This window comes from Pleurodeles waltl, chromosome 4_2, assembly GCF_031143425.1.
Source record: "Pleurodeles waltl isolate 20211129_DDA chromosome 4_2, aPleWal1.hap1.20221129, whole genome shotgun sequence".
NCBI classification, from domain to species: Eukaryota; Metazoa; Chordata; class Amphibia; order Caudata; family Salamandridae; genus Pleurodeles; species Pleurodeles waltl.
The window spans coordinates 116,057,630-116,085,496 of NC_090443.1; the positions used below are offsets into that span (position 1 = coordinate 116,057,630).

Consider the following 27,867-nt stretch of genomic DNA (forward strand, 5'->3'; position numbering starts at 1 on the left):
AATTAATTATTAATCATTATTTGTAAATGAATTGTTTAATTGAATGTTAGATATTTAAATGATGTTATAGTTATTTATTTTAATTATATTTTAGTTGTGGGCTGCTGGTTTGTAGGGGTCTAGGTTGGGAAGTTAATTAAGTAGTCATTAGTTATCAATTATTTATTAGATGTTAATTATTAAATTGATTTTGAATATGTAAATTATGGAATTGTTATTTTTAAGTTATACTTTAGGTGCAGGTTTGTATGGGGTAAAGGGTGAGAAGGAAATTCAATCATAATTGAATAATAATTATTTATTAATTGATCATTATTTTATTGAATAGTAATTATGTAAATTGATTACTTTTTTATATTACATATATTATGTTAATATTTTTTATATTAAGCATTTAATATTTTTTCTACATTCATAGTGTTATATATTTATTGTGTGTGAAGTGAAATACTTTACCTACTCTTGTTTAGACAACAGTAGGAATAGCAAAATTAATCTCTTTGCAATTCAACACCTTCCCTACTGTTACAGTGACTGTAGTAGGAATAGTAAAGTTCACCCCTCCAAAATCTAATGTTTTCCATATTGTTGCACACACTGGAGTGGAAAAAATACATTTTACCCCTCTGAAATCCAATGCTTTCCCTACTGTGCCCTGTTTGAAGTCGGAATAGTAAATTTAAAAACTCTGAAGCCCAGCACTATCCATACAATTTCACTGTTTGGAGTAAATCTAGAAATGTTACCCCTCCGAAATCCAACACTTTCCCTATAGTTGCAGAGACTGTAGTGGGAATAGTACATTTTACCCTTTGAAAGTCCAACACTTCCCATACTGTCACACTGACTGCAGTAGTGTTGCTAAATACTGTAGAGTTAATAGTATTAACTTTTACATTTTTGTATTATATATTATGTTTTTATTTTTGTTTTAGGTTTATAGTATTTTTTTATAAATGTGTTTTTGTATTTTTTAATGTTTAATATTTTATTTCTTGTCAACATTAATTAATATATTTTTCTTATTAATTTTGTAATATTGGCCATGGTTTTATTGTGCATATATGTGTACACATAAATATATACACACATACACAATTAATAAAAATATGTATTTTAATAATGTTTTTATTTAATTAGTAGGAATATATATATATATATATATATATATATGTGTGTGTATATCAATACATTTAAATTATAAAACATATGTAGTGTAAACTAAATATTTTATTAACTATATGTTCAGAGTAATACATTTAAGATATGAAAATAAAATAATGTAAAATAAATATTTATATTGATTATGTTACACTATAGATATATATATGTATACAAATATAGATGCATATGTTTGTGAGTTCACATAAGTATATATTTATATACTGTATTAAATATTGGTGGAATATATTTTAATTAAAATATATGAAAAGTTTGTATTAAAATATTTAACATTTGCTACTTTGAACTCTTTATATTACAAAATTCGATATTCTAGTCTATTTTTGGACGATGTTAGTGTCAACAATATATATTTTTTCTGACAGTTTTGTACTTACAATTATAAGTATAGGATTGCCATATTATAGTAGACTGTATTTTTGACCAGTATTTTTCTCAACAATATTGTTTACCACACTATTGTGTCAGTGATCCTGATACAAGTCTTCTGTTTGGCAGAAGTGATGTCCTATATCCCTGCAAGTCAATGCCTGCTGTGTTCATTCATCTCTGATTGTCATCCTGTGGTTAGTAGTAAGTCATCTAGTAAGCATCATTATGCTGTGGCACTGCCATTACAACTTTAGATACCTATAGAATGGTGGCTCTTTGTCCCAAAACAGACAGCAGTGTTTACACACAAGAAATGAGGTTGTTTGTTGTTCCCTCAACCCACCATGCTAGAGCTTTTCCTTCTTTCTCTTACTTGGGCCCACGTAGGTCCAGAAGTTAACAATGTCAATGTTTTTGCCCCTACGTTTGACCTAGGTTGGTTTCAGACATCTAAAGTTATCCCTTCCTAAGCCCCGGTTGATAGGGTGCTTAGAAATGAAAGACGCAGCATGAAGTGTGATACAGAACATTATTATTATTATTATTATAATGTCTGGTGTGGAATCACTTTGCTTTCTGATTTTTGCAGCCAATATAAAACCATGACGTTTAATAGGTATATAACAAGAAATTAAAATCTAGTGCCTTGGGACCCCCCGGGTGTTAAGACGTACTTTACAAATGTTGATTGATTGATTGAAATCAAAGCACTTGAAGCTAAAAACGAAGGGGGAGGCTGAATATTCCCCACATGATGAAGAACTGTTGGAGAGCTCTTGTAGAAGAAGTGCTAATTAAAATAGAACCGAAGAGTGGCTTACGTGGATGTGATGAAGCAATATGGTAACATTATCTTAACTGAGGCTGATATGAACAAGGGACATCACGAATAAAGGTAACATTAGGTTTGATTCTGAATTTTCAAGTCATGCCTCCAACATACTGACTGATACTTAGAGTCTGATTATAAGTTTGGCAGTTGGACCGGCAGACCGCCATAGTGGCAGCCACCAAAAAACTACAGACTGCCGTATTACGAGTCACACAGGCAGGACCGGCAAAAGTCAGCTAAATATCCAACACTGCCAGTACTTTCAAGGGTAGGAAATAAGCGCTCCAGCCACCAGCACCAAAAGCCCGTCAACCAACCACCGAACCTATTACAAGTACAAAGTCGCAGTGGCAGTCAGCCATGGCGGTTTCAACCATGGCGGTTTGAAATCACCAAAATAACACACCACACCATATTGAATGGATTTGAAAAACAAACAGCTGACACACATTGCCACACCCAACACACCTGCAAAGCACACTATAAAAACACCCCTTAGAAACAAAACAACAATCCTTTGCATCTACAACGCCAAACATCCAAGCCAGAGCACATCAAAATATCACCAAACCATAGATTAGGGACCCCGCTACAACTTCCCTAGGCACATATCCCGCATCCTAAACATACTCATATTTCGAATCACATCCAGTTGCACTTCCCAAACCTATAAACTCACCTTCATCTGTTCATTTCCCACCAGTTATTTTTGAATCCCCACCATATCACCCCAGTAAAAATCCCTATTTCACTATAGATAAGTTAAGAGTCACAGTGGATGAAATTATCAGAGTAGAGCCACGTCTATTTGGAGCCCAGGTCCAGAACATTACTATTGCCAGGAGAATGGAAATGGGGCAAAGGATAGTCGACAGAGAGAATGCTGTAGGCCCCACCCACATACAAAGAACAATATCAGGAAGAGGTGGAATGACCTCAGGGGGAAGGTTCATTCCATGGCATCCAGGCACCAGCTGCATGTCCAGAAGACTGGCGGTGGGCCCCCACCTCCTCCCTTACAACTCACATCCTGGGAGGAGAAGGTCTTGGCCATACTGCATTCTGAGGGTACGACAGGAATACCTGGGGAAGTGGAGTAGGGTAAGTCACAATACTAAAATATCACCAAAATGTATTATCATGATTGCTCACTGATCACCTTTTGCCAACTGCACTGTCAAACCCCTCACCAGCCCAGTGTCTACCTGTCCAGAGAACCCTGTCTGGCCTCCAAAATGTGAACTAGACTCACCTGGGGCAACACCAACTCTGTATAGTGTGTGTAGTACAAGGATTGACAGCTCTACAATTCCCAGCAGGCACTGTTTTCCCATTACAAAAACTTGAACAGTGGATCCTACACAAAATTACCTTGAATGTCACCTCCACATTGGAATGTACACACTTGAGAGGATGACATCTGTATACTGTGTGGGTAGGACAGGCACTGGCAGGGATGCAACGGCAAGGAGGCACTGCTACTCTCACTCTACTCAGCCACCACTGTGTCCTCTGTTCCAATGACCCTTCTCCCTCTACTCAGCCTTTGAACTGTACTCACCTGAGAGGATGTCATCTGTACACTGTGTGGATAAGACAGACACTGACAGGAATGCTTAGGCACAGAGGCACTGCCACTCTCACTCTTCTCACCCACCACAGTGTCCTCTGCTCCAATGACCCTTCTCCCTGTACTCAGCCTTTGAACTGTACTCACCTGAGACAATGACCTATGTATTCTGTGTGTAGTACCCGGAGTAACATGACTGTAGATCCCAGAAGAATCAGTCCCTGCAATTCCTATTACCAGGCCAGTGTCCATCTGACATTGTGCATGTGTCTGTGTACTCACAAATGAAGGTTACTCACCTGGTAGGGACCAAGATACAGATCAGGGTACACTCTGTGATGTGGCTAAACACCTAGATCAATCTTGAGCAGCTATGTCAAGATGAAAATATTGTGGACAGGAAGGACAGCTCAACCTGTGTGCCAAAAGAAATTTGAGACAGATCAAAGGCCTCAAGGTGCATCATATAAATTGGTATTGGCAACAGACACATTCACAGTGCACTAACCACCTGCATAACAGTCAACTGGGTCTTAAAATGACCTAACCCATATCCTGTCGAGCCACAGTTTAGCCTGCACTGCTGGCAATAAATTAGTCTATGACCATCCTACCAAGTACTAATAAACTCAGACATTCAGAAGCTAGTTGACTGAAATGGAATTGGTATGTTACCCAAATGTTAGGTCAGTACAACTGATAGCATGTGTACCTGACACAATAAGGGAAATCTGCAAATACAATGTGTACATGACCTTAGCCAAATGTCACTGTTTACTATTAGAGGTAGATGTCACAATACAACCTCTCACGTCAACAGGTCTGGCTGCCACTGCAAATACTGAGCCCACTGAAGAGACTGACACTACCACTCCTGGATGTCTGGACGCTGAGGACAGTTCTGGCCCATACCGACAACTCGGTCAGATGACACCAGTGAGCCTCACCATGACCACATTGACTCCTCTCAGCCCCATTGCTTCAACATCTCAGGCAGCAGTCACCCCAAACCTGTGTCCCAATGACTGTGATAACCATCTCTTGCCCCCCAGCCCAGGATCCTGAGTCACAGCAACACACCTCCAACAATGATGGTCCTGGAACCAGTGGTAGGGTGCAAGCTGTGCCAAGGGCATATGCACATGGGGGTAGGGTACGTGGGAGGGATGGTGTGGGCCTGTGGCATGAGGCTGATGGGGATGGTCCTGGTCAGGACACCATCAGCCACATTGTGGGTGCCTACCAACAATCCCAAGGCGTGATGGGCCAAGTACTTGCCAAACTCAGGTAGATGAAGCAGCTGCAAAGGGACTTCCATCGTGAGTCTCTGGAAAAATGGGAGGCCACCAACACCATCCTGGCCTCTCTAACAGGGGTGTTCACGGAGATCAGTAGTACCCTTATCAGGGACCATGAGCAACACCACACTCCTTACTTTGGCCAAGCAACACCAGCCCCTTAAACATCTGAGGAAGCCACTGGAAGGGAGACCCTGTCAGGGGCAGGACCTTCCTCAGACACCCCTGCCTCTTTAGCAGCAGATCCCCCCTCCGCAAATGGGGATGCCCACCCAAGTTTCCAGGAGGTGCAAGACATCTACTCCTGCCAGCAAGTGGCCTCTTCCTGATTTCACTCCTTTGTGTGCCACAGATTCACTCTGTTGACTGTTCTTTAACCACTTTCCAATTTTCCAAGGATAGTAGGACACTGGACTTTGGACTTCAAAAGATGTGGCATCAACTAATTTGATTTCATCCACCCTTCACTTCACTTTTTTGTTGAGTCTCCCAATTATGGACCGTACATATATAAATAAACACACCTATCACTAAAACACAGCCTAGTACCTTTTTTTCTACACTTGAAACAGTTGAATTGTATACCCATGTGATGCACATGAGTAAGTCTTAAGATGGTAATGGAAGGAGGGATATGTCTCAAGTAGAATCATGCTGAGGAGAATTAGCAACACAATGACACATGTCTTCACGCTAAACATTTTATTGCACAGTACAGCACATGGGCTGCTCAAATGTCTGGACTGTCATAGCCAGGAATGGCAGAACCATCTTAAGTCAGTCTAGATATCACAAAGGTACCGTCCCCCAGACCACAGAAGAAAGGGCTTTGTTAGACCTTGTCCCGTAGAATAGGGAAAAAAATTGTGTATCTTGTCACTAGCTAGAGCCTTATCACATACCAAAACCATGCCTACCAACTTAACATACGCCATGGCATAGACAGAGGGCAGTACAACAGTCCCTGATCATAGGTCCATCTGATTACAATCAGCAAGTATCTGGTGGCATTACACAATTCTACGACAGTGTTGTGGCACAGGCACTGTCTCCTGCAATGACGAAACACGTCAACAGCTACACAAAGTTCATACAGGATCATTGTCAACACAATATGAAGGAACAATGCATGGATTGCACTGAATGACATGTTTCAAGGGTACATTATCACACCTGAGACAATTGGACCAACTCACCATATCAAACAAGTGTATTGTGCACTTCAGAATTCCATCCACCCACTGTCCAAGCTGCTTTGGCACAGGACTCATACACCCCATGTCTGTAACCAGCATTACCTGGATCAATCCATGTCCACTTCATATGTCAGATTAGCAACAGCTACCTGCCAATGTCACAACTCGGAAATGCCCATAATAGGATGGCACGGGGAAGAGACCTGGATAAAACACAAACCACTGAGTATAGGCATGAAAAATCACACACATGACCCATACAACATTACAAACTTTAGTAGATCCACTCACATTGCAAGGCGACTGACACAAAGAAATCAGATCATCAAGGTTGCAACATTTCCAAGTCTGACTTAGCAAACAAACCTTGGCTGCATACTGCCTAGTCTCATATCCCCTGTCAATAGGAAACAAATAACCTACTCAACACATCCTGACCCCTACAGCTCACCATGCTGTCACACTAATCACATAACATGACATACTTACACTCATGTGAGTAGTGATTGATGAGATCCACCTGCAAGTCTTCACCTTCCTCTTTATCACTGTCATCCTTACTTGACATTTCAGGATTCTTACTCGGTGATAACCCTAGCTCCCCCTCATCTCGAATATATGGGATATTTCTCCTCAGGGCAATGTGGTGGAGCATGCAGGAGGCCACAATGATCTTACATACTTTTGAGTGAGTAGAGGAGGGCTCCACCTTTCTTGTCCAGAGAGTGAAATCTTTATTTCAGGAGCCCAAAAGCCTGCTCCACGACACGCTGTGTTCTTCCATGGGCATTGTTTAAGTGGACTTCCCCTGGCGTAGTTGGGTTTCTCACCGGTGTCAACAACCATGGATGGTATGGGCATGATGAAGGCAACATGGACTGAATCCAGATAATGGACACAGATGGGAGAAATGTAGAGGTCTGCCAGACAAACAACTTGGAAATTGATGGAATGGAAGTTCTTCCTGTTAAAATAGACATGTTCATTGCCAGGCAGTGGAACCAAGGCAACATGTGTGCCATCAATGGTTCCAACAATATGTGGGATGTGTGCCAAATTATAGAACTCAGCCTTCACATGGACGAAATACTCACGTTGGGGAAACCAGATGTAGCTGTCCAGGTGTTTTAACATTGCTGAGAGTACAGCCTTCAATAATAGACTGAACATAGGCTGGGGACATTTCCAGCAGATAGGTCTAATTAATTTTGAAGGACCCTGTGGCCAGGGAGTGCAACACTGCCATGATTTCTGTAATGGGCGGTGTGCTATTTGGATGACGAATGGCAGGCATAAGATCTGGCTCCAACTGATGACAGAGATCCATGATTGTTCACCGATTCAGATGGTAGATCTGGATAATGTGTCTTTCTTCCATGGCCTGACTGGCAGTACAGGGTAGACAGGAGGATGTCTGATCCTTCCCCTCCCTTGGTACCTATGTAGGACAAGTAATGAGTGTAGCCGTCACTCTATTTGTCCCTTGCAACATACATTAGGCACGTTAATGAAAAACTGTGACAAGACATGTCATTAGTTGAGGACATGATACACACTTTAAACATCACCTCTGTCAATGACACAAAATCAACATGTTTCCCCCTTGCTTTGCCACAAATGTGTACACATCATCTATCTGGACAGCAAGGATTTGTGCATAATACTTGCCACTTGGACTGTGGCTTGATGTCCCAAAACTTCAATTATGGGGGAGAGGGGGCTGTGTCACAAAGCAAGTTGCCACATGCATCAGGCAATGTAGAAAAATGGTGTTCAAATCGAGGACCCACATTATAGGACAGGACAAGCACTTATAATTAATTAGCCATATAATGTATTTCATGCCTTTAAAATGGCGGCTGCCTGACCTACTCCACTGGACATTATGAACCGCCTGCGACCGCCCAATGGATGTCGTCATGGTGGTTGGTGGTTGCTACTGCGGCGGTCACAGCCATAACGTTGCCAGTGGTGGTCGCAGGCCAATGGCTGTGTACGCCGGCAGTGATGGCCGCATATGTGGTGGACGTGACCACCCTGTTCTGAAATATGCCTCTCTTGACACCTGACACTGCTGTCAGCAAGACCTCCATGACCTGAGCTGCTGTGTACTGCCTCTGGGAGCCATCATGTCATGTCCAACAGGTGATAGGAGCCCTGCCTTCTCCACAGAGGAGCTGGACAAGCTAGTGTTGGAGGTCCTACCCCGTATGAACAGCTATATGGTGCACCATTATGTGTGACTCATTGGTTTGCTCATATAGCAGATGGTGGACAATGCATGCCCTTGTTTGTTGGATGCCATCTCTGAAGGATGGGCACATATGTCCAGAAGCATGTTCTGTGGCACATGTACATGATACAGAACTCCACACCCTTAGCTGGCATGAGTATGCATTTGTCAGTCCACATGTTCACACATGGACAGGTTCGACATCTTCTATACCCACCATGCCAGTCCCTTCATCATTACCCATGTGTAATGTGTGAGTTTATAGTCTGGCAGTAGCCTGTAGCAACTGTATGCAGGGAATCTTTATCACAGAGTGTGAGTGTTTTAATGCCTTCATACCCAAGGAGTGTACCATTCAGAAGTCATAGAGGTGTGATGTGTCCCATGGTTCCTCAGCTTTCAGTAAGATTGCTAGATCATGTACCACCAGATGTCAATTGGCTTACCTAGTCAGTGTAGTGTCTGAGCAGGGTGGTGGATAGGTCTGCAGATTGGGAAGTGTTTATAGTTATATGCCTGTACTTAGTCACTGGTGTGTGACACACTTAAGACGTTTGGCCTAAAAAAAGAATGTTCATTGCTTTGTGTACTGACGTGTGTGACTCAGCCATCTTGGATGGGACTTGTGGACACAATTTCTTGTCTTCTTTTTTGCATCCATGCAGGTCAACACCCATCAGAAGAAAAGGATTTGGAGAGCCATCGCCAAGAAGGTACGGACCCTGGGGGTCCACAGCCGGCGGAGCACCCATTCCAGAAAGAGGTGGGAGAACCTGAGACGCTGAGCCCGGAAGATCGCAGAGGCCCAGCTGGGCCTGTACTCCCAAAGTGGGCAGGGTGCCCATTGGACAATGAGCCTCCTAATAGCCCGCATTCTGGCTGTGGCCTACCCGGAGCTGGATGGGCGTTTGCGGGCAGTACAGCAGCCACAAGGAGGTGAGTAGACAGCAAATTCCTGCCTGTCCCTTTGTCAGGTGATTGAGTGGGGTACAGTGCTCTCCCTGACAATTAGGGATGAGCCATTTGTCACACAGTAGACGGTAGATTGTTTGTATTGACATGTCATGTAAATCAAACTGGTCTACCTTGCCTTCTGAACCAGGAATCACGTACAAACCTGGGGGAATCCTCAAACAACTTTCTCTGCAGAGATCAGAACTGGCTGTGTACAGTAATCTTTCATGTACTTTTTGTTTTTGCAGTGGATGTAATTTCTGACCCACACATCACCTCCCCTGAAAGTCACAGACAAAAGGTAAGTGGGATATGGATCACTATCCTCTGCCATGTGTCTGGGCATATGTGTATGTAGACGTCTCCCACCCAGAAGCAAGTTATCTTGAGTGTATGATGTGTGCTGGTGCCTCATTGCAGTCTGCGATGTGTTTGTGCCAGGCATATATGTGACATGGCTTACGTGGTTAATGGTTTGCAGCTGTAGCAAACTACTTTTTCTTGGTAAGTGGGGAATTTCCATTGAGTAGAATTATGCCCCATGACTGTAACTAACATTCCTTGCGCCTACATATCAGCATGCATCCTTTTCTCTTCAGGAAACATTCTTAAACTGCACTTTCATGCATGTTCTACCCATGTTGATGGGATGATGTCTGTATTCCCTCACATATATATTCATGGAAAACTGTTAGTGGAATAGCACATTTACAATGCTGATCTATTTCATGTTGTGCCACAGACAGAAGTGTGTCAGCATTCTTTATTGTCTGACAGATACCTTCATGTGTCGAAGTATGTCATTTGTCATGTAGGACTCCAATAGCAATGGGGACATGACCTTTAGGCCCAGATTGTGGAACCACTCTGTGTTAAACTCTGTGCTTGACTATACCCTTGATGTGGAATCTTGTTGAAAAGTTCAATGCACATTTTGAATGATTGAGAATTGTTCCCTGACTGATGTCATGGATCATGGAGTGTCTTGTAGTGATGTTTACATCACATGTGTATGGGTTCAGGCATTCATCCACAGATACCAGCGCTGGCATGTCTAAGATGTGGGTAGTGATGTTGCTTCTCAGTGGACAACTGGTTGGGGTCCTTCTATTTTTCCTTCAAAGTTCTGTGTCTGTCCAACATGCAAGGTACAGATGTATACCACAGACACCCTCAGATGGTGTCCTTGTAGTGGTTGTCAGGCATTGGTGATGACTATCCTAGGACTAACTGAATCATTGTTGTGTGTATTCTGGAGCCCTGTCTCCCTAACATGTTTGACCTGACGTCAATGTTGTTCTTTTCAATTACCCATGAGAGGCCTATCTGAGTGACATTGATACTACCTCCTTGACTCTATGGGATAGGTGTCACTTTTTGAGCTGTACATTGTTGAAATGTGCCCATTGTGACACGGGTATTTCCATGTCAAGTGCTCCAGGATGTTTCACTTTTGTATCTGTGATACCTGGATTTTATTGGCATCACCTCCAAATGTTGGTACTCATGTATGTGCAAAATAAATGTGTGCATAAACTTGTGTGTGAAATATGGGAAGTTACTTTACTAACTGATGGTATTTGTTGGTTACAAGTGAACTAAGATATGCTGCAAATGGCACAGCTGTGAGGATGGAGAGGTTACCTAGTTGTTGTATGGTCATTGTGGTTGCAAGACTTCAGCCATGCACTTGTGGTTGTCTGGGATCCTGATTAGCCTGTGGGTAACTTTGATAAGTCCAGATGGCATGCATGCACATGGTATGGTACCTGAAGGTGCCACTTGGATGAAATATTTTTTATGGAGCCTACTTGACATGATGGTATTATTTGTCAATCAGAGTTATGATTGAGGTGTTTTCAAATATTTGTTATGACCCTATTTCTCATTCTTTTTGCAGCATCAGTACAGGCAGGCAAAGGAGATGGGGCACAGCTGAGTGGGGAAGCATCTGGCGACGGGACGTTGGGTGAAGATTCCACAGACACAGAGGGACCCAGTGGCCTGGAGGGGTTCGGGAGTGCCACAGGGGAGGCGGCATCTACATCCTCATCATTGGATTCCTCCTCAAGTCAGTGTCTACTCCATAGTGGTGGCAGACCCATCGGGGAACCCCCCAGCACCAACCTTGTCTGCACCCCTGTTCTATCACTGCTCTCCCTGTTGCTGCCCACCCAGTTGGCCGTGCCCACTCACCCAAGAGGGTGGGCATCTCCTTTGCCACAGGCACCTCCGTCACAGCCCCTGTTATGCCTGCTGCCCTCAGTTAGGAGGCTATTAACCTCCTGAGAACGATCTCTGTGGATCAGACAGCCATTGTGAATGCCATCCAAAGATTGGCGAGTCAGCTACAACAGACTAATGCATTCCTGGAAGGCATTCATGGTGCAATGTCTGGCCTACAAAGATCTTTTCAGGCTCTGGCCTCCACACTAACGGCAGCCAGTCACCCCCCAGCTTCTGTTCCCCCTCTATCTCCCTCTCCCCAATCCAAATCCCCCTACCCCTACCTACCCAAAGCACAAAAACAGCTCCTCATGCATCCATATCAACAGACAAAGGTAGTGCACACAAACACAAGCAACACACCGGCACGCACACAAACAACATCCACCTACGGACACAGCAACATTCACAACTGGCCCTGACACCCACACCACCCTCAGCATCAGACACACGACATCAAACCTACCTACAGACAGTACCGCAGCAGTCACTGACACAACCACCACACCCATCCTACCCGCAGACCCCACAACAGCAGACCCTCAGGCATCCACCACAAGCACCACACCCGCAGACACCACAACTACTGACACACCTGCATCCACCATATCCACCATACCTGAAGTCACCACCCCAAAAGGCATCCACCCACTCACCACCACAGTATCCCCCAGCACCTCCACCCCTAAACCCAAGACACATAAATGCCCTCACTCACCCATGCAACAGACACCGACCACACACAAGCATACCTCCCATAAGCACGCACCTAAGACATCCACCCCTACACAGGCTACAACCACTCCCTTAACCTCCAAATCCCATCCCCCTTCTGATGACCGTCCCCTTGTTTCTAAAAAACTCTTTGTGTGACCTTGCTCTTACCTGTGTTTTCCCCTCTCCCGAACCATACCCAGAAGACCCCCACCCAGCTCCCAGTCCATCCCTTCAACCTCCAAGGCCTCCCCTGCCCACCTGCAAGTAGCCATTCCTCCCTCTTGAAGAAGCCCACCCCTCCCAAAAAGAAACCCACCCCTCCAAAGAAGATGACTGCCCCTCCGCAGCCCAAACTCCCCTCCCAAATCTGCCCCTCCCCACCCCGATAACCCTTGAGGTGCCTGCCTGCCCCCTTGTTGGCATTTATCATGGACTGGCCAATGGCCTTTGGACAATATTCGTGTTTATAATGAATAAACCCAACAGTTGTTTTGTTTTAGGTACATATCTGTCCTGCAATTCATTTTCTAGCTTTCTGTTGTCCCTAAGTGACTTTGGTTGTGTACCTGCAGTTGTGTGTGTTTGAGCCTGCTTGCTGCTCCAGTTGCTGTTGTTAGCAGTATGTGAGTTTGCTGTCCTCCAGGTGAAGGGTATATGTTATATATATATGTATGTGTTGTGAATGCAGTGGTGTCAAGGCATTGTGCACTGTTTGGTATGGTAAGTATTTCTTATTTTGATGTCCAATGTGAGAACGTATGGTGTGTGACGTGTCCCTCTGATCTGGCTTATGTATTTATGTGATGTGAGTCATCTTGAGTTTTGCATATGCAGACATGGATTGTGTTTAATTGTGCTATCTATGTTTGCATTTGCTTGTGCATGTTCCAATTAGGTGTGTGTTCCTTGCAAATTATTCCTGTAGAGATATGTCCCATGCAGTGGAAGTTGTATGTGCTTTGTTGACTTTCCCTTCCCCATTGTTTAGATGTGCCTGACAACTGGTTTTGTTATTGTTTGTCCCAGAGACCCCTTTGTTTGAGGGTCCTGTTCAAAGTTTTATATGTCCCAGTGCAGTCTTCTTCCGTGTGTGTCCCAGGTGGCCCCATCCCAATTGTGTAGGTATGGGTATTATGTTGTTCTTGGTGTATTTGAGTCTCTGTGGTTTATGCATTCCATTGGGCTTCCATTGTACTGTGATGTGTGTGTCCATTGCAGGGCTGTTTACTGGTGGAGTTGTCTGTGTTGCATCTCACATCGATAGGTATGTGTGTTGTATGTGTGGGCAGTCCCTGGCAAGTGTGGGATGTGGTTGTGTGTGAGCTGTAATTGTATCTGTGCTGCATGTGTTTTGCTGGTGCTGTGTGTGACAATGTTGTGTATCATTCAGTGTCCCTGTTCCTGGCTGTGTACACATTTGTGTAGTGTTGCAGTGCAGTGTGAGTGTGAGTGTGCTGGCCAAAGCGTGAATATTGTGTGTACATGTATGTGTTGCTGTGTGTCAGTGAATGTGTATTGTATGAGACGGGTGCCTGCTGCCCATAGCGTACCCCCCTATAATGTGCTTGCCGGGGCTACAAGCTGTTCCTAACGATTGATGATACAGATATGACTGTGGACTTACAGTTGTTGGTGTCCACGTTCATTTTGTGGTCTCTTGACGAGCAGCGGCGTGATGTTTGTGAATGGCTCCATGGTGGCCCCAGATGCGTGAGGCTTCATGCAGGAGTGTGTCTCCCTTTATACTGTTCATTTCCACCAGCTTGTACATGGTGGTTGGACCACCACGGTCAAATTGGTGGTGTGTAACCTCATAATGGGTCTGGCGGAAATACTGTTTCCGCTGGCCTGTTTATGTTTCCTCTGCACTCTAGTGGTCTGTGCTTCCTGGCGGTGCCAGCAGACTGCTGCCAGTCATATGTTTCTACGACCGACAAACTCGTAATACAACAGTCCGCTCTGCCAGACAGTTGGAGATCGGACCACCACTGCCAACATGGTGGTCACAGGACCGCCAAACTCGGAATGAGCCCCTAAATTTGAGAGTGATATTTGAATTTGCCTACCGGGCAGATGTTTTGTAAATGAACCTATTTATTTTAACATTGGTGTTTGCTGGTTCATTTGTGGTCGTGCAAGGGCTGGGCCACCAATGGAGATGTACCATACATAAGAGCGCGCTAACCTGCAAAACAACTCATAATGCATGTATCCATAGTAGGTCATTGCCATCGTGATGGTTTAGGAAAATGGCTGGCAGGAGCAAGTGCACGCTGATCTCTTGTACCAGAGACTGATGCCATGTTATTAGCTACTTTCAATGCACAATTTGCAGACAGTGATTACTAATTAAATTGGTATGGACTGGCTTGGGTAACAATGACAGTCTAGTTACTAAAATGTGTCTCTTTTTTTCCGTAGCAACAGACGTTCCTTGGTCATCTCCGCCCCCATGAACCCTTCGGGTATCTCCATTTCAGCCCCAGAGCCCAGCCTGAGTCCAACTCCTGAGCTGGCTCTTGCAGACTCATCATGCAGTGAAAACCATTCTATATCAGCCAATGAGGAACCTGAGTCAACATCGTCAGAAACCAGTGAAAACCAAGATTCGGGTTCTGCTGAAGGCACAAGTGGTACAGCAATCAGCCCATCCACATCATCAGAAGAGCAGGTGGATGACCCATTACAAAAGCAATTTGATACACCCTCTGACCCATCAGAACTCATTACAGCACCAACCAGATCAACAGGTGGAGACTATGAATTCTGCATTATGATAAAAGATGATGCATCTTCACAGCCATCAAGAGCAGAAGCCCAAGAACACTCCGAAGCTTCCCTAAAACAACTTACGGGACATACAGAAAAAGAAGAGGAGTCTGAAACAAGTTTAAACTTATTTAAAAATGCAACTGTGCCCTCGCAATCATTAGGAGATAAAGAACCATCAACACAATCAGAAGGTCGAGAACCATCTTCTGAATTCTCAGAAAAACCTGGAGCACATCATGAATCAACTGAAGAACGAATCCTTAAATCCTCCTGGCTGTCAGAAGGACCACCGGAAGCACCTTCAAAATCATCTGAGAAGCAAGTTGCAGAATCTTCCAGCTCAGCAGACAAAGACATAACATTTTCTACACTATCTGAAGATCAGGAAAAACCTTCTAAACAAGCTGTAAAAGAACCTAAAGCAGAATACAAATCAGTAAAAGAAAAGGACATTGAGTACTGCCAGATATTAAAAGAAAAAAACGAAACACTTCCGGAAGCTTCACAAGTGGGGATTTCAGTAGAAGCCATAAGACTTTTCCAGGAATCGGAAAACTATGGCAAAGGTCTTTCAAGTCCACCAGAAGGAACTATGGCCGGGCATGCTGAATTACCCGGCAAAGAAATCAAGGAAGCCTATCCACCATCTGAAGAAAAAATAACACACCAATATCCACCTCCTGAAGACAAATCGACTGACAAAAATGCCTTTCCAGAAACATCTCTTCCAGAGGCTGCCCATGAGGATTTAAGTCAACAAGCAGATTGTTCTTCACCATTTAAAGATGGCATCTGCCTAGAAAAGAGCACCTCTTCATTGAACAAAGAGACTTGTAAGAATCAATCTCTCATTGCTTCAGATAAAGTGTCATCACCTCCAGTGCAATCGGACATGCCTCTTTCAGCTGAAACACTGAGGAAGGAAGAAAAGCTTGAGTTGGAAGTGAGCAGTTCTGTGCAGGAAAGCAACCAGGAAGAGGCAATGAAGAGTAAAAGGAGCGAAAAGAAAACAAATGAAATAAACTTGTCAACATCTGAACAGGTATAATAATATAAAACTTCTCTTATTGTATACAAAATCAAAAACGTAAGTTAGGAAATGAAAATAGCCTGTATAACAAATACTCTTTAGGAAGTGGCTTTGATCATTTGCTCGGATTACTCAAAAAATGCTTGGGTAACCATATATGTATGGCACATAGCAGTAACCAGTCTGCAGAAATTCACCCATCCATCCATCTTTATTCATTGCTGCATCCAGTCTTTAGCAAATCTAGTTTAGAAAAAGCAAAACTTTGACAATCCCTATCCAATTGAGTTATGTTTCTTAGGGTCAGCAATGCTGTAAAAATCTAAAACACTGAATGTAAATACTTCTAATTATCCCTTGTGAACATAAATTTAACCTAACTGCTTGGTCACAATTTTATTCTAAACACCAAGATCGAAACAACTGTGGACCGTAGGATTTAGAAGGTAACCTCAATATCGATTTGCATTACGAGATGTTCGTCCCCGATTCTACAGTATGGGTCTGGAGGGTGGACCATAAAAGAATAATCAATTACCCTTGAAGTTAATTAGCGTGGCATGTGAAAGACAACTTACACTTGGTACAGAGTCTAGACGTTGAGACATTAAAGGGATTTATGCAAATTATATACACCTTATTTCCTAATACCAGATGTAAAAATGTATGCCTTGTTTACCTTTCAGAAAATAAAGCATCTTCAATGAGCACAAGTACAGTGACTGGCAAAAATGCCCAAAATTTGGCAGATGTTTGAACCTCCTCAAGAGCCTCAGTCCAGAAAAGACACACAATGGTTCTGTGACCAGGAGAAAAATCGAAAGTCGTTCGGAGTGATTGAACAGTTTAAGAGCGTTATTTTTTTATTAAAATATAAAGGCAATTAAATATGTATATAATTTCAATGTTGTTTCTAAATTGATATTCCATTCACCAGTGAGCAAAAATTACAGCTGCACGACTCCCTTCGAGAAAACCGTTGAACAATGTTTCAGAGGTTCTTGGCGTCTTCATCAAAGTCACCAAGAAAATAACGAGCTTCGGTATTTTTCTTACAGCTTTAAGTAGATGCACAACTTTAGACACTTTTTAGTCTCTGGCATATGGAACACCTTATTTATCAGCAGACACATTTGTAATCTTAATAATGTATTAATATTACATTTTTGCTTGCTTGATCCAACAATAAAATTCATTATTCACAAAGTAAAGCTAGTGGGATTTGCAATCAATTGCTAAATTCACAGACTCTCTGGGTAGTTTGAATCCTAGGAGTCCATTTTTTCAGCTGTTTGTTACTAATACTCCGTAAAATAATATATCGTACAATGGAATGCAGTACAGATGGGAGTACTACATTATACATGAGATTTAAGAATTATTCTTAAATTAATTGTAGAAATGACCCAGTAAGAATATTAAACATAATATATGACTCCTTTATTTTTGTCTATCTCTATCTGTGCCTTTGGTGTTGTGGAGTGTTCCATATAAAGGATCTGCTCACCACCAAAACACTTCCTTTGTGCATATATATATACACACACACACACACACACATATATATATGTATACTTATGTATATATATATATAATTCAACAAAAGTGTTCACTGCACTCCATATGGACTAGCCACTGACAAAATATCATGAGACATAAATATCATGGTTTAATAATGACAGATATCATATTAGAGTAAATAGACATCTGTCCACTTACGAGTATGAGAGAGAAAGAAATTCAATAGACAATAGATAAATTATGATATCTCTCTAGGTTATCAATAATTTAGTAATATGTCTCAGCTAGAAGTGTTTGCACGCTAGAGCGATACTATATTTGAATATATATATGAGAAAATTGTAGAATTATTATAAGGAAATTTGTGTCATTTATATATAGCTCGCTTGCGCAACACAATATAGCAAAAGAACAGTGGCACACATATGTAAGTATGTTGTTATGTTATGAATTAGAAATTGTATGAGATGACACATTAGAGGAGAGAATTTGCTATAATCATTATGTTATATTATGAGGAAGGTTATCTTTCATCAGCATCAATTTATTATGTTTATGTGTATTTCTATATTATTCTTTTTGTATTTTAGTAAATGTATTCAAAATTAGGAAAAGTATATAAATGTTTTTTTAATTTGAAAACTACACCTTCCAGAATGCATTGTAAATAAGGAAGCACTATGGGGTATAACTAGCAAAAGGGAAAAGGGACTCATTCACTGTGAACAAGACTCCTGGTGGAGTTGAAACGCGTAGGTGGATGTTATATTGGCATTAATAAATAGGCACTATTGGAACCTCATGGAGTGCAGTGAATACTTTTGTTGAATTATATTCCTCGAGATTGGTCCTCTCCGTCACTGGCACCGGCAGTGGAGTGCACCACCCAGCAACCTTTAGACCATTTTTGTTTTGAATATATATATATATATATATATATATATATTACCATACAACTTTGACATAATGTCAATGACACGTCACAGGGTAGTCAATTCTTCTTTTTTAATGTGCTATTGATACCTCCAACAACAACCAATGCGTTTCAACCTACACGGTCTTTATCACGGTGACAAACCAATCCAATTTGAGCTATATATACTGTTTATCTCAACATGCCATTATGTGGCATTCTGGGATATCTAGTTAATAGCAATAAAAAGTGAATATAAGGAAAAGACAAACTACAAATCTATGATCACACCTCTCGTGCAACTATGTCATGCTTATATACACATTGTTAAAAAGATAAAATAAAACCAACCGATAAGTAAGACATGCTTATTGCCTATTCAGGTCACACTCAATATTTTTATCACTTCAACTGTAAACAATACATGTATATCCACAATAATGCTATCATAATCTTATGTCATTGTTTTTACATACCATTTATATTATTTTTCTTATTTTCAAATAAATTCTAATTTTTTACTTTTAATTTATGGGTCTGGTGATTCATCAATATCCAACAATTCAATTTTTTCAAATTATAGATAATTCTTTTTGAAACAAAGAAGTATTCATTATTTAAGACATTCTGAAATGTTATTGGAAATGACAGATTTATGTCTAAGGAATAACGTATTCATGTTTAACCATCAGATATAAACAACAATAAAAAAACATGAACGTGGAGGAGACAGAGTTCAGAAACTGAGACGACTAGAATCTAGATACATCATTAGATTAAAAACTAAGATTCCATCCGGATTGAATGGCGATGAGGAATTATACTGTCATCTGTAAACATAATTAGCACTTAGCAACATAATGAGAGATATTTCAACATTATAAAAAAATTATTATGTCAATGACTGTGAAGTTGGGAGGTTATTAACTATAATTTGAAAAATTGAATTGTTAGATATTGATGAATCACCAGACCCATAAATGAAAAGTAAAAAAATTGAATTTATTCTAAAATAAGAAAAATAAGAAAAATGGTATGTAAAAACAATGACATAAGATTAGGATAGCATTATTGTGGGTATACATGTATTGTTTACAGTTGGAGTGATAAAAATATTGAGCGTGACTTGAATAGGCAAAAAGCATGTCTTACTTATCAGTTGGTTTTATTTTATCTTTTTAACAATGTGTATATAAGCATTACATAGTAGCACGAGAAGTGTGATGATAGATTGGTAGTATGTCCTTTCCTTATATTCACTTTGTATTGTTATTAACTACATATCCCAGAATGCCACATAATGGCATGTTGAGATAAACCGTATATTTAGCTCAAATTGGATTGGTTTGTCACCGTGATAAAGACCGTGTAGGTTGAAATGCGTTGGTGATTGTTGGAGGTATCAATAGCACATTAAAAAAGAAGAATTGACTACCCTGTGAGTGTTGCGTCGTTGACATAATGTCAAAGTTGTATGGTAATTAATGTAGGGAATAGGCTCTTCCCTGACATGGGCACCAACGGAAAGAGCGCGCTTCAATTGGGCCTTTTGAAAGAAAAAAAAAAGAAAAAAAACAATATATATATATATATATATATATATATATATATATATATATATATATATATATATATAGCAAAGCGGTCCAGAAGCGGCGCACTCTATCTGCTGGTGCCAACATTAGGATGCACTCTTGTGGAACTTGAAATTCAGACTTTACACTGTGATCAAGGCCGTAATGGTTGAAACACGTTGGTGATGGAATATTGATGTTGATTAAATCAACTGGAATTTCAAGTTCCATGACAGTGCAGCGTCTTCACTTTTTGGCTATATATATAGATGTAAAACCTACTGTGGTCATCACTAGGTAGTTATAGTTAGGATCGCTTTTGCATAGGAAAGGTGTTTTTTGTGTTGCTAATAAATAAATTTGGCACAGATTGACGACTCTCAGCATAACTTTCCAAAAGGTGCTACATTTTGACTAGTTTGTGCATAGAAAGTATCAGGGTGATCCGTCAAGTAGGGGGTGAGAAAAAAGGGGAGTCCTAAAAGGCAAAATTCCCAGTCATTTTCCATAGACTTCTTAAAGACCAGCTACAGAAAAAACTGCTGAACGGAATTACATCAAATTTGGCAGGAAGCTATATCCTGGTGCACAGATTGTGCTTGTGATTTGGTGTAAATGTGTTCTGTAGACTTGGAGAACTCAGAAAGAAAGAGTAAAAAATGATTGTATATTTTGACAGTTGGGCTTGCAAAAGTCTATTGAGACATATTTATTTCACCTTCGGAAAACATACCGTGTCCAACAGCACAGGTCCACAGCCATCGTAACAGTGATGGAATGTATGAGTGGCTTACCGTAGGAGTTGACACAAACGGTGTAAATTTCTTCGTGGGCAAGTGTCTGCAGCAAAGGGTTGACCTTGATGAGGACCTCCGTGACGTGGAGAGGAGTGGAACTGGATATAAGGTGAGCACTTACCTTCTATCTCTTGTTTCCACCAGGTCAAGTTGGAGCTCTTTCCACCACAGTTGGCTTAGTGGTGAGCCACATCGTAATACCGCTGGCGGGAACTGAAGGCTGGACTCCAGCCGTCAGCCACTGTAGCCTGTGGCCGCGGTTGTTGCGGGCAGTGAAAGACTGGCGGGGCGGTGGTGGCGGGACACAGGCGGTCTGTCATCAATGGGACCACTAACATCCTAATTCAGCTGGTGGACCGCCTAGTTGGCAGTCGGGGATTCTGATGACGATCCTACGACAGTACCAAGACCGCCAAACTCGTAACCAGCCCTAAGTCCTCTCTACTCATGTTAGAAAAAATAATAATATGAGGGAGCCGGGCAAGGATAACCTAACCCACTAGGCCCCATGGAGGGGTACCCAGAGGGACCTCTCCCCAGGGCAAAAAATAGCAATAATTGCAACGATCCCACAATTTCCTTGTGGAAACGAAAAAAAAAAGAAAACCAAAATGGTAGCTGAGCTGCATTTATTATGTGTATGCCCTGGGAGCCCACCCCAGGGCTGTATTCATGAGAGGGAAGGGAGACTGCCTGGGCCCCCTCCCCAAGCCTCCAGAGGAATGCCACTCCTGTGGCAAAAATTACTTTTTATAGGGAGGAGGGCCTTGGGGCCCCCCCCCTCCCAGAGCTTCCACAGGCCCTGGAGAGCCCGACCCTGGGGTCGAAATTAATTTACATGAGGTGGGGGTAATGTTGCCCCCCCTCTCTGAGCCTGTTCAGGACCTGGGGAGCTGACGTCAGAGGCTGAAACTTAACAAAATGGAGAACGGGGCCGCTCAACCCCCTCCCCGAGACATAAAGTCATACTTCACTACCATGTAAATGCAACCCTTCTGCACGCAGGCCCTGCAGCCAACAACCCAGTGGGGGATTGGCCATAGGGCCTCACCCTGGAGACCCCAACCCCCAAGGGCATATTTATTTTAAAGGGGACGAGGGGCTGTGTGGTCTCCCACTGTCAGGCCATGTGACCCCCTCCCAGAGCCTTGTTTGGCCCTATGGACCCGATCCCCTAGGGCCAGTTCTAAAAATTAAGGGGGCCACACAACCACCCCCCTCCCCTAGCCACCATCAGCCCAGGGATCCAATTTTTTTAATGTGGGTGCCCACCCAGGGCACACACCACATATTCGGTGGGGGCTGCGAGGGAGGCCCCAAGGCCCCGGCAAGTTCCCCACATGCTGCAGGAGCTAGCATTGCTTTCACCCACAGGGAGCTGCTACTAATGTTGCTCCCTCCAGGCCGGAGCTATATTTTGATGTGTCTCTCTGCCCCCATCAGAGCAGGCAGGGAAACAGATCAAAAGTTCACTTCCAGTGGGTAGGAGCATTTTTAGAGCGTCTGCCCACTGGGAGTAGACTTGGTGACTGCTCCCAGTTGGCTGGAAATTCACAAATGCTCCCCCTAAGTGAGGGAAAATACAGATTTCCCTGCCTGTGCCAGTTCGAGCAGAAAACCGCTATATCACAGGGTTCAGCACCCCCAGACAGAGCTACTGAGCCGGCCCCATGGGATGGAGGCTCAGGGCCTTTAGAGACTCAGGAAGTGGGGAGCGCGTGGTCCCACTCCCTTTTAAAACACACAGGAATGGGTCTCTGGGGCTTAAAAGCAGCCCAGGGAGAGGTGGTGCCTGCCCCCTCAGCCCTCAAAAACATCTGGGACCCTGGGGTGGTTGCATATCCTCCATTAGAAAAGATGCCGGGCCCCAGGAGATGGTGTTGAATGGGGCAAAAATTGGCCCAGGTGGGGGGGAAAACATGCCTTCTCCCCCGGGAAAAGACACTGTGCCCCAGGGGATGGGGTGCCACAGGCAGATAATGGCCCAGGGAAATAAGCCACATGCGCCGCCTTACCTCAAAATATAAACTCCTCTTACCCCCTTGCCCTGGCCTATCCCAGGGTGTTTTCACAAACAAGTGTGAGAGCCCACGCATTCTTTTATTTTAAAGAATTTTTCAGCAGAGGTTGTAGATCGCTTTTGGTCCCAGGCAAGAAACCTCTTTGACCCAACCACCAGGTCTAGAGGGGCAAGATATTCCTACCCTGCTCCGTTGGGTCATTTTTTTTTTTTTTTTTTTTTTTGTGGCCAGCGCCTCACTGCTTATGGCAAAAACTCTGGGTAGTATGGGGCTGGCCAACCTCCTCCCCATTGTGAACGAACGAAGACCTGCACAGTGTGGGGTTGGCAACCTTTTCAGAGGGTCAGTCACAGGGTCTAGCCACACACAACGCCTTGTGGCAACCCCCCACTGCGCACAGCCTAAGGCGTGTGTTTGGCTGAATGCGTGGCTTTGACTGCAGACCAGGTGGGTTGGGGCCACAGGCCAGGCCCTGCAGTGAACCTCCCGCCACACATGGCACTATTAATCACCCCACATAGTACATCACTCATGACATCTACAAAATCATTAATAATATCACTGCAATATCTGCAGTGAAAATATTGATGCAAAAACCTGTGCATGGAGGGGGTGCAAGCTTTAGTTGCCTTAGGGCGTGAGTTATAGTTACTTAAAATAAGTATAACTGGTTATTTTCTGTCGTTTTTTTTGTTTAAAATGTTATGTTACATTGTTACTGAACATTTCACGTAACTATAACATTACTTTAACCTCTGTTTTTTCAGTTATTAGAAACATATATGTATATGGAAAGAGATATACGGCGACTATAGTATCTTTTTAGTTATCGTTTTATGGTTAGCCATGACTTTACATTGAAGGATAAATTTTTATGTTGCTAATAACTTTGTCGCTGTTTAACAAATCTGCATGAACCTTTCAAAAACAAAGAACATCCACTTTGGGATGTTCCTGGCAAATTTCATGGAGATCCATCTGGTGAAAACCAAACATAGGGTGCGGGTGTGTTAAAAATCACATTTGCCATTTTAACTCACATAGGATTCTTTGCTCCTCGATATAGAACAAATGGCGGCATGGAATTACACCGTACTTGATATGATAGTAGAAATCTACTAAAGTGCCTTTTCTTAGTTTAGTGTAAATCCATCTAATAGCTTTTGACAAACTGGTGTTTAATAAGTGTTTCAGTCTGGGCATGAAGAAGTTACATTTTAGAGCATTGTGTTAAGAAAATAAAAACAAAAAGGTCATAAGTGGGTGGATGAGTCTATCCTGACCCCAGGGCCATGTGTGGGACCCTAAAGAGACCTCTGCCCCCTACATTACATTTAAAATAAAAAATACAATTCTCTCAAGGTTGTTAATCTTTTCTTGGAATCACATATCCTGGGTCATCCCTTGGTCCACTAGACCATCCTAGGGTTTATGGCCTGGTTTATGGCCCAGACCTGTATCCAACCCTTAGCTATTATCCGCCCACTGCATATGAACTTTGGCCACGCACAGTAGTGCTTGGTGGCAGAGCATGGTCTGTGCACATTCCTCCACAGTCAATCTCTGCTGCATATATAATGGTCTTTAACCAGTATTTTTAATTTATAATCATTGGATAAAACCAAAGGTTACAGGGATGTTATAGTTAGGTTGATGTTTTACTCACACAAACTATTGAAATTCTACAGTTATAGTTATACTTATGTTAAGAAACTATAACACGTTGCCTAAAGTTACTTAACAGCACGAGTAATAGCCTCTACAGCTAAGTATAAATACAAGTATAACTATAACTGCTGAATTTCTATGGTTTTGTGTGGGTAAAATGTCAACCTAACAATAACGTCCCTATAACCTTTGTTTTATTCATGAATTTCTATGTTTTTCTTTTAAGTGAAGTAATATATAATTACCCTACATTAATACAACCATTGTTGCGCAGGCCCTTCAGCCATGCGCTGTGGGGGTTGGCCCCACGGCCTGCAGCCAACCCCCCAGCATGCGCCCAAACCCACGATGCACACAGGTTTGGTGTTTGAGTGGGTGTATTTTTTTCCTTGGGTTTCAGATCTGCAGATTCATCGCAGATTTACACTGGGGGCCGCACTGAGCACCGCAATTGATGAGCGGTTCCACCAAAAACAAAATTAGGCAATTTTGTGCCCATGAGGGGTCCCTCAGAGATCTCGCCATATATCCTATGGGGTCAGGATACCTCTACCTTGACCCCTTTTGTTATTTTTCACTTTTCACACCACCCCTCCTCCCGCCCGGGGTTGACACAGAAACAAAATGGCAGCCGCAACTTGCTTTTCATGTTGCAGCCAGCCAATGAGGGCCTTATTTTTGCCCCTGGATCAACATCCCTAGATATCTATATTTTTCTTTCATTGACAACTACTGAATAGATTTACACAAAATTACAAAAAGGGCTCTTTCTAGACCAAGATCTACCATTTTGCAAAATTTGGTGTCATTCATTTAGCAGTTCAGGCTGTAGTCATGTCTAAAAACTGCAAAATCCCCATAGACCAACCCCTTTTTCCCAGCTCCCTCTTGATAAGTCGCCCTGAAACTTTCCAGACAGCAGTTCAAGTGAATGGTACACCAGTTTTGAAAATTTTGTGAAGATTTGTCAAATGGCGGCAAAGTTATTAGCAAAACAACAAAAAACTTTGTCCATGGGAAAAGTTGGCCCTAATTATAACTACCTACTGGCTATTGCCAGTAAGTAATACATCTAAGTATGTATGTATTTATGTACGCATGTATGTATGTGTGTATCTTTCCCTGCCGTCTCTATATCTCTTTCAGTATCTGCCTATCGAACCCTATCTTTTGCATTTGTTGCCTGTCAGGCAAGTGGCACAGTGACCTCTAGAGGCACAATTGAATAGCTACTAACAAAGAGGGATTGGATGTGACTGAAACAGAAGGATTTAAGGATGGTGATAGTGGAGTCACAGGCTCTCCCAATACCCCTAGAAGACATCCAGTATTAAGTAGAACAAGATGAATGCCCTTTAGTTAGGAATGGAGATGGCATCAAAAAATCTCTAGAGAGAGTGTGCGTACAAAGCTTGTCTTCTGGTACAACATGTGCAACAACAATATTATCTGAATCCAACTATGTGCATCAAGCTATCTGTAACTCCTGGGCAACTACAGGTGAGAAAAAAATGTCTTGTCCTTCCTGAGTCCCTAGGGGACAGAAAACTATTACTAGTGCATGCTTGGTATCAGGGTATAGTGTACCCCAAAACTAGATTTCATTGTAAAGGATATTTCCTACAGCTAGACAGAAAAGCACAAGTGCTAGTCAATGGTGACATAGTTTGTCAAGCAGCTCACCCGAGTGAGTTAGTGAGACTCCAGCACCAGTTATCATGCACATTCCACCCAGGCCATGAGTTCAAGTCAGTGGCAGTTTTGAAAGTCTTTCAAACAAAAACATACATTCTTCATTGTACATGGCTTTGCAAACTATCCAAAAGTCAAACTTGTAGTATCGGAAATCGCTGAAGCCACACAAGCCAAGACTGAAAAAATCAAGGCCATCTATAGGACTATAAAAGAAATGACACCCACAATGGTCCCCTTTTTAGGGAAAGGAAGTAGCAGAACAGTATGCATCTCCTGCAACAACAAAAACATCAAATTAACCCAACCTCTGATGAAGAAAGGTCTACATGAGAACTCTTGATCTAATAGCTCAAGCCCAAGTGGAACCCACAAAAAACAGTAGGGACCTTGTAGAAAACCTAAATACTGTTTCCACAACAAATTGTTCACCGTTCAAGATGTGCATGGGGAAAGAAGTCTCAGACTCTATCGGGGCCCAGGCCTCGTAGACCCCAATTCATTCAGAGCCTCAGTCAATCCAGGAGGTCAGATGAGAACATGAGAATGAGCCGGAAAGGAAAATCCCACCAGGTAACCTCTCAATCGGAGAGAAGGCAATTGTTTAAGACAAACATGCCAGAAGCAACTTCGGACTCACAAACTGTGGAGAGTGACAGCACTTAACAGTACCATGGTCTCTGGCAGGAGAGACCAGGAAAAAATATTGAGAAACTTTTTTTCCTCGAATGACTTCTCAACCTACTGAAAAAGAATAACAACCAGAAGAAGCTATTTTGTTACCCTTCCGTGTGATGAGCAGGAGTGGTCAAGAACTGGACTTATCAAAGTAATTTACCCAAGAGACAGTGGCAGCCTGCAGTGCCCAGCAGCATAACCCTTTCTTGAAAGATGATCATTAGGACACTGGCCCAGAGGTCCTAATCCCAGTCCAGTTTGCTTTCAAGTATCCAATTATCACCTGGTGTTACAGATTTTGTAATATAATTATAAAAGCATTAGTATGCTTTATAATATTTATTGTGAGAATGCTATTTTGCTCAGAGCAAAGAAGTTGTCCCTCCTCTATGGTATTGTCCAGGCAGATTTCCCCCTGCCAATAATATTTTCCTGTTTGCCCTGCTGACTGCTGCAGGTTCAACAAAGGCATCAGCAGACGGCACGTGCACAGGCAGGTGCAGTTCTCCGCAAGTGAGGCTGTGGCGGTTATCACCCCTTGTGAGCAGGACATTGATCAGGTGCGCAGATCCAACAGTTTTGACTGACTAGATTTACTTCCCCTCAGAACCCAAGCTCCTC

The 27,867-nt window shown here is 42.5% G+C and overlaps 1 protein-coding gene across 3 annotated transcripts in view; it reads left to right on the forward strand.

Annotated features, from left to right (window-relative positions):
* BIN2 (bridging integrator 2) overlaps nucleotides 1-18,758 on the forward strand; it is a 233,763-nt gene extending 215,005 nt beyond the window's left edge. The window contains exons 10-11 of one of the 3 annotated variants that reach the window (XM_069230892.1): nucleotides 15,002-16,394; nucleotides 17,069-18,758. In XM_069230892.1, coding sequence (XP_069086993.1) covers nucleotides 15,002-16,394; nucleotides 17,069-17,089 — 1,414 coding nt within the window. In that variant the 3' untranslated portion in view covers nucleotides 17,090-18,758. The remainder of the gene's footprint in view (nucleotides 1-15,001; nucleotides 16,395-17,068) is intronic. The other 2 variants (XM_069230893.1, XM_069230894.1) reach the window with 2 other exon arrangements.
* The last annotated feature ends 9,109 nt before the right edge of the window (nucleotides 18,759-27,867 follow it).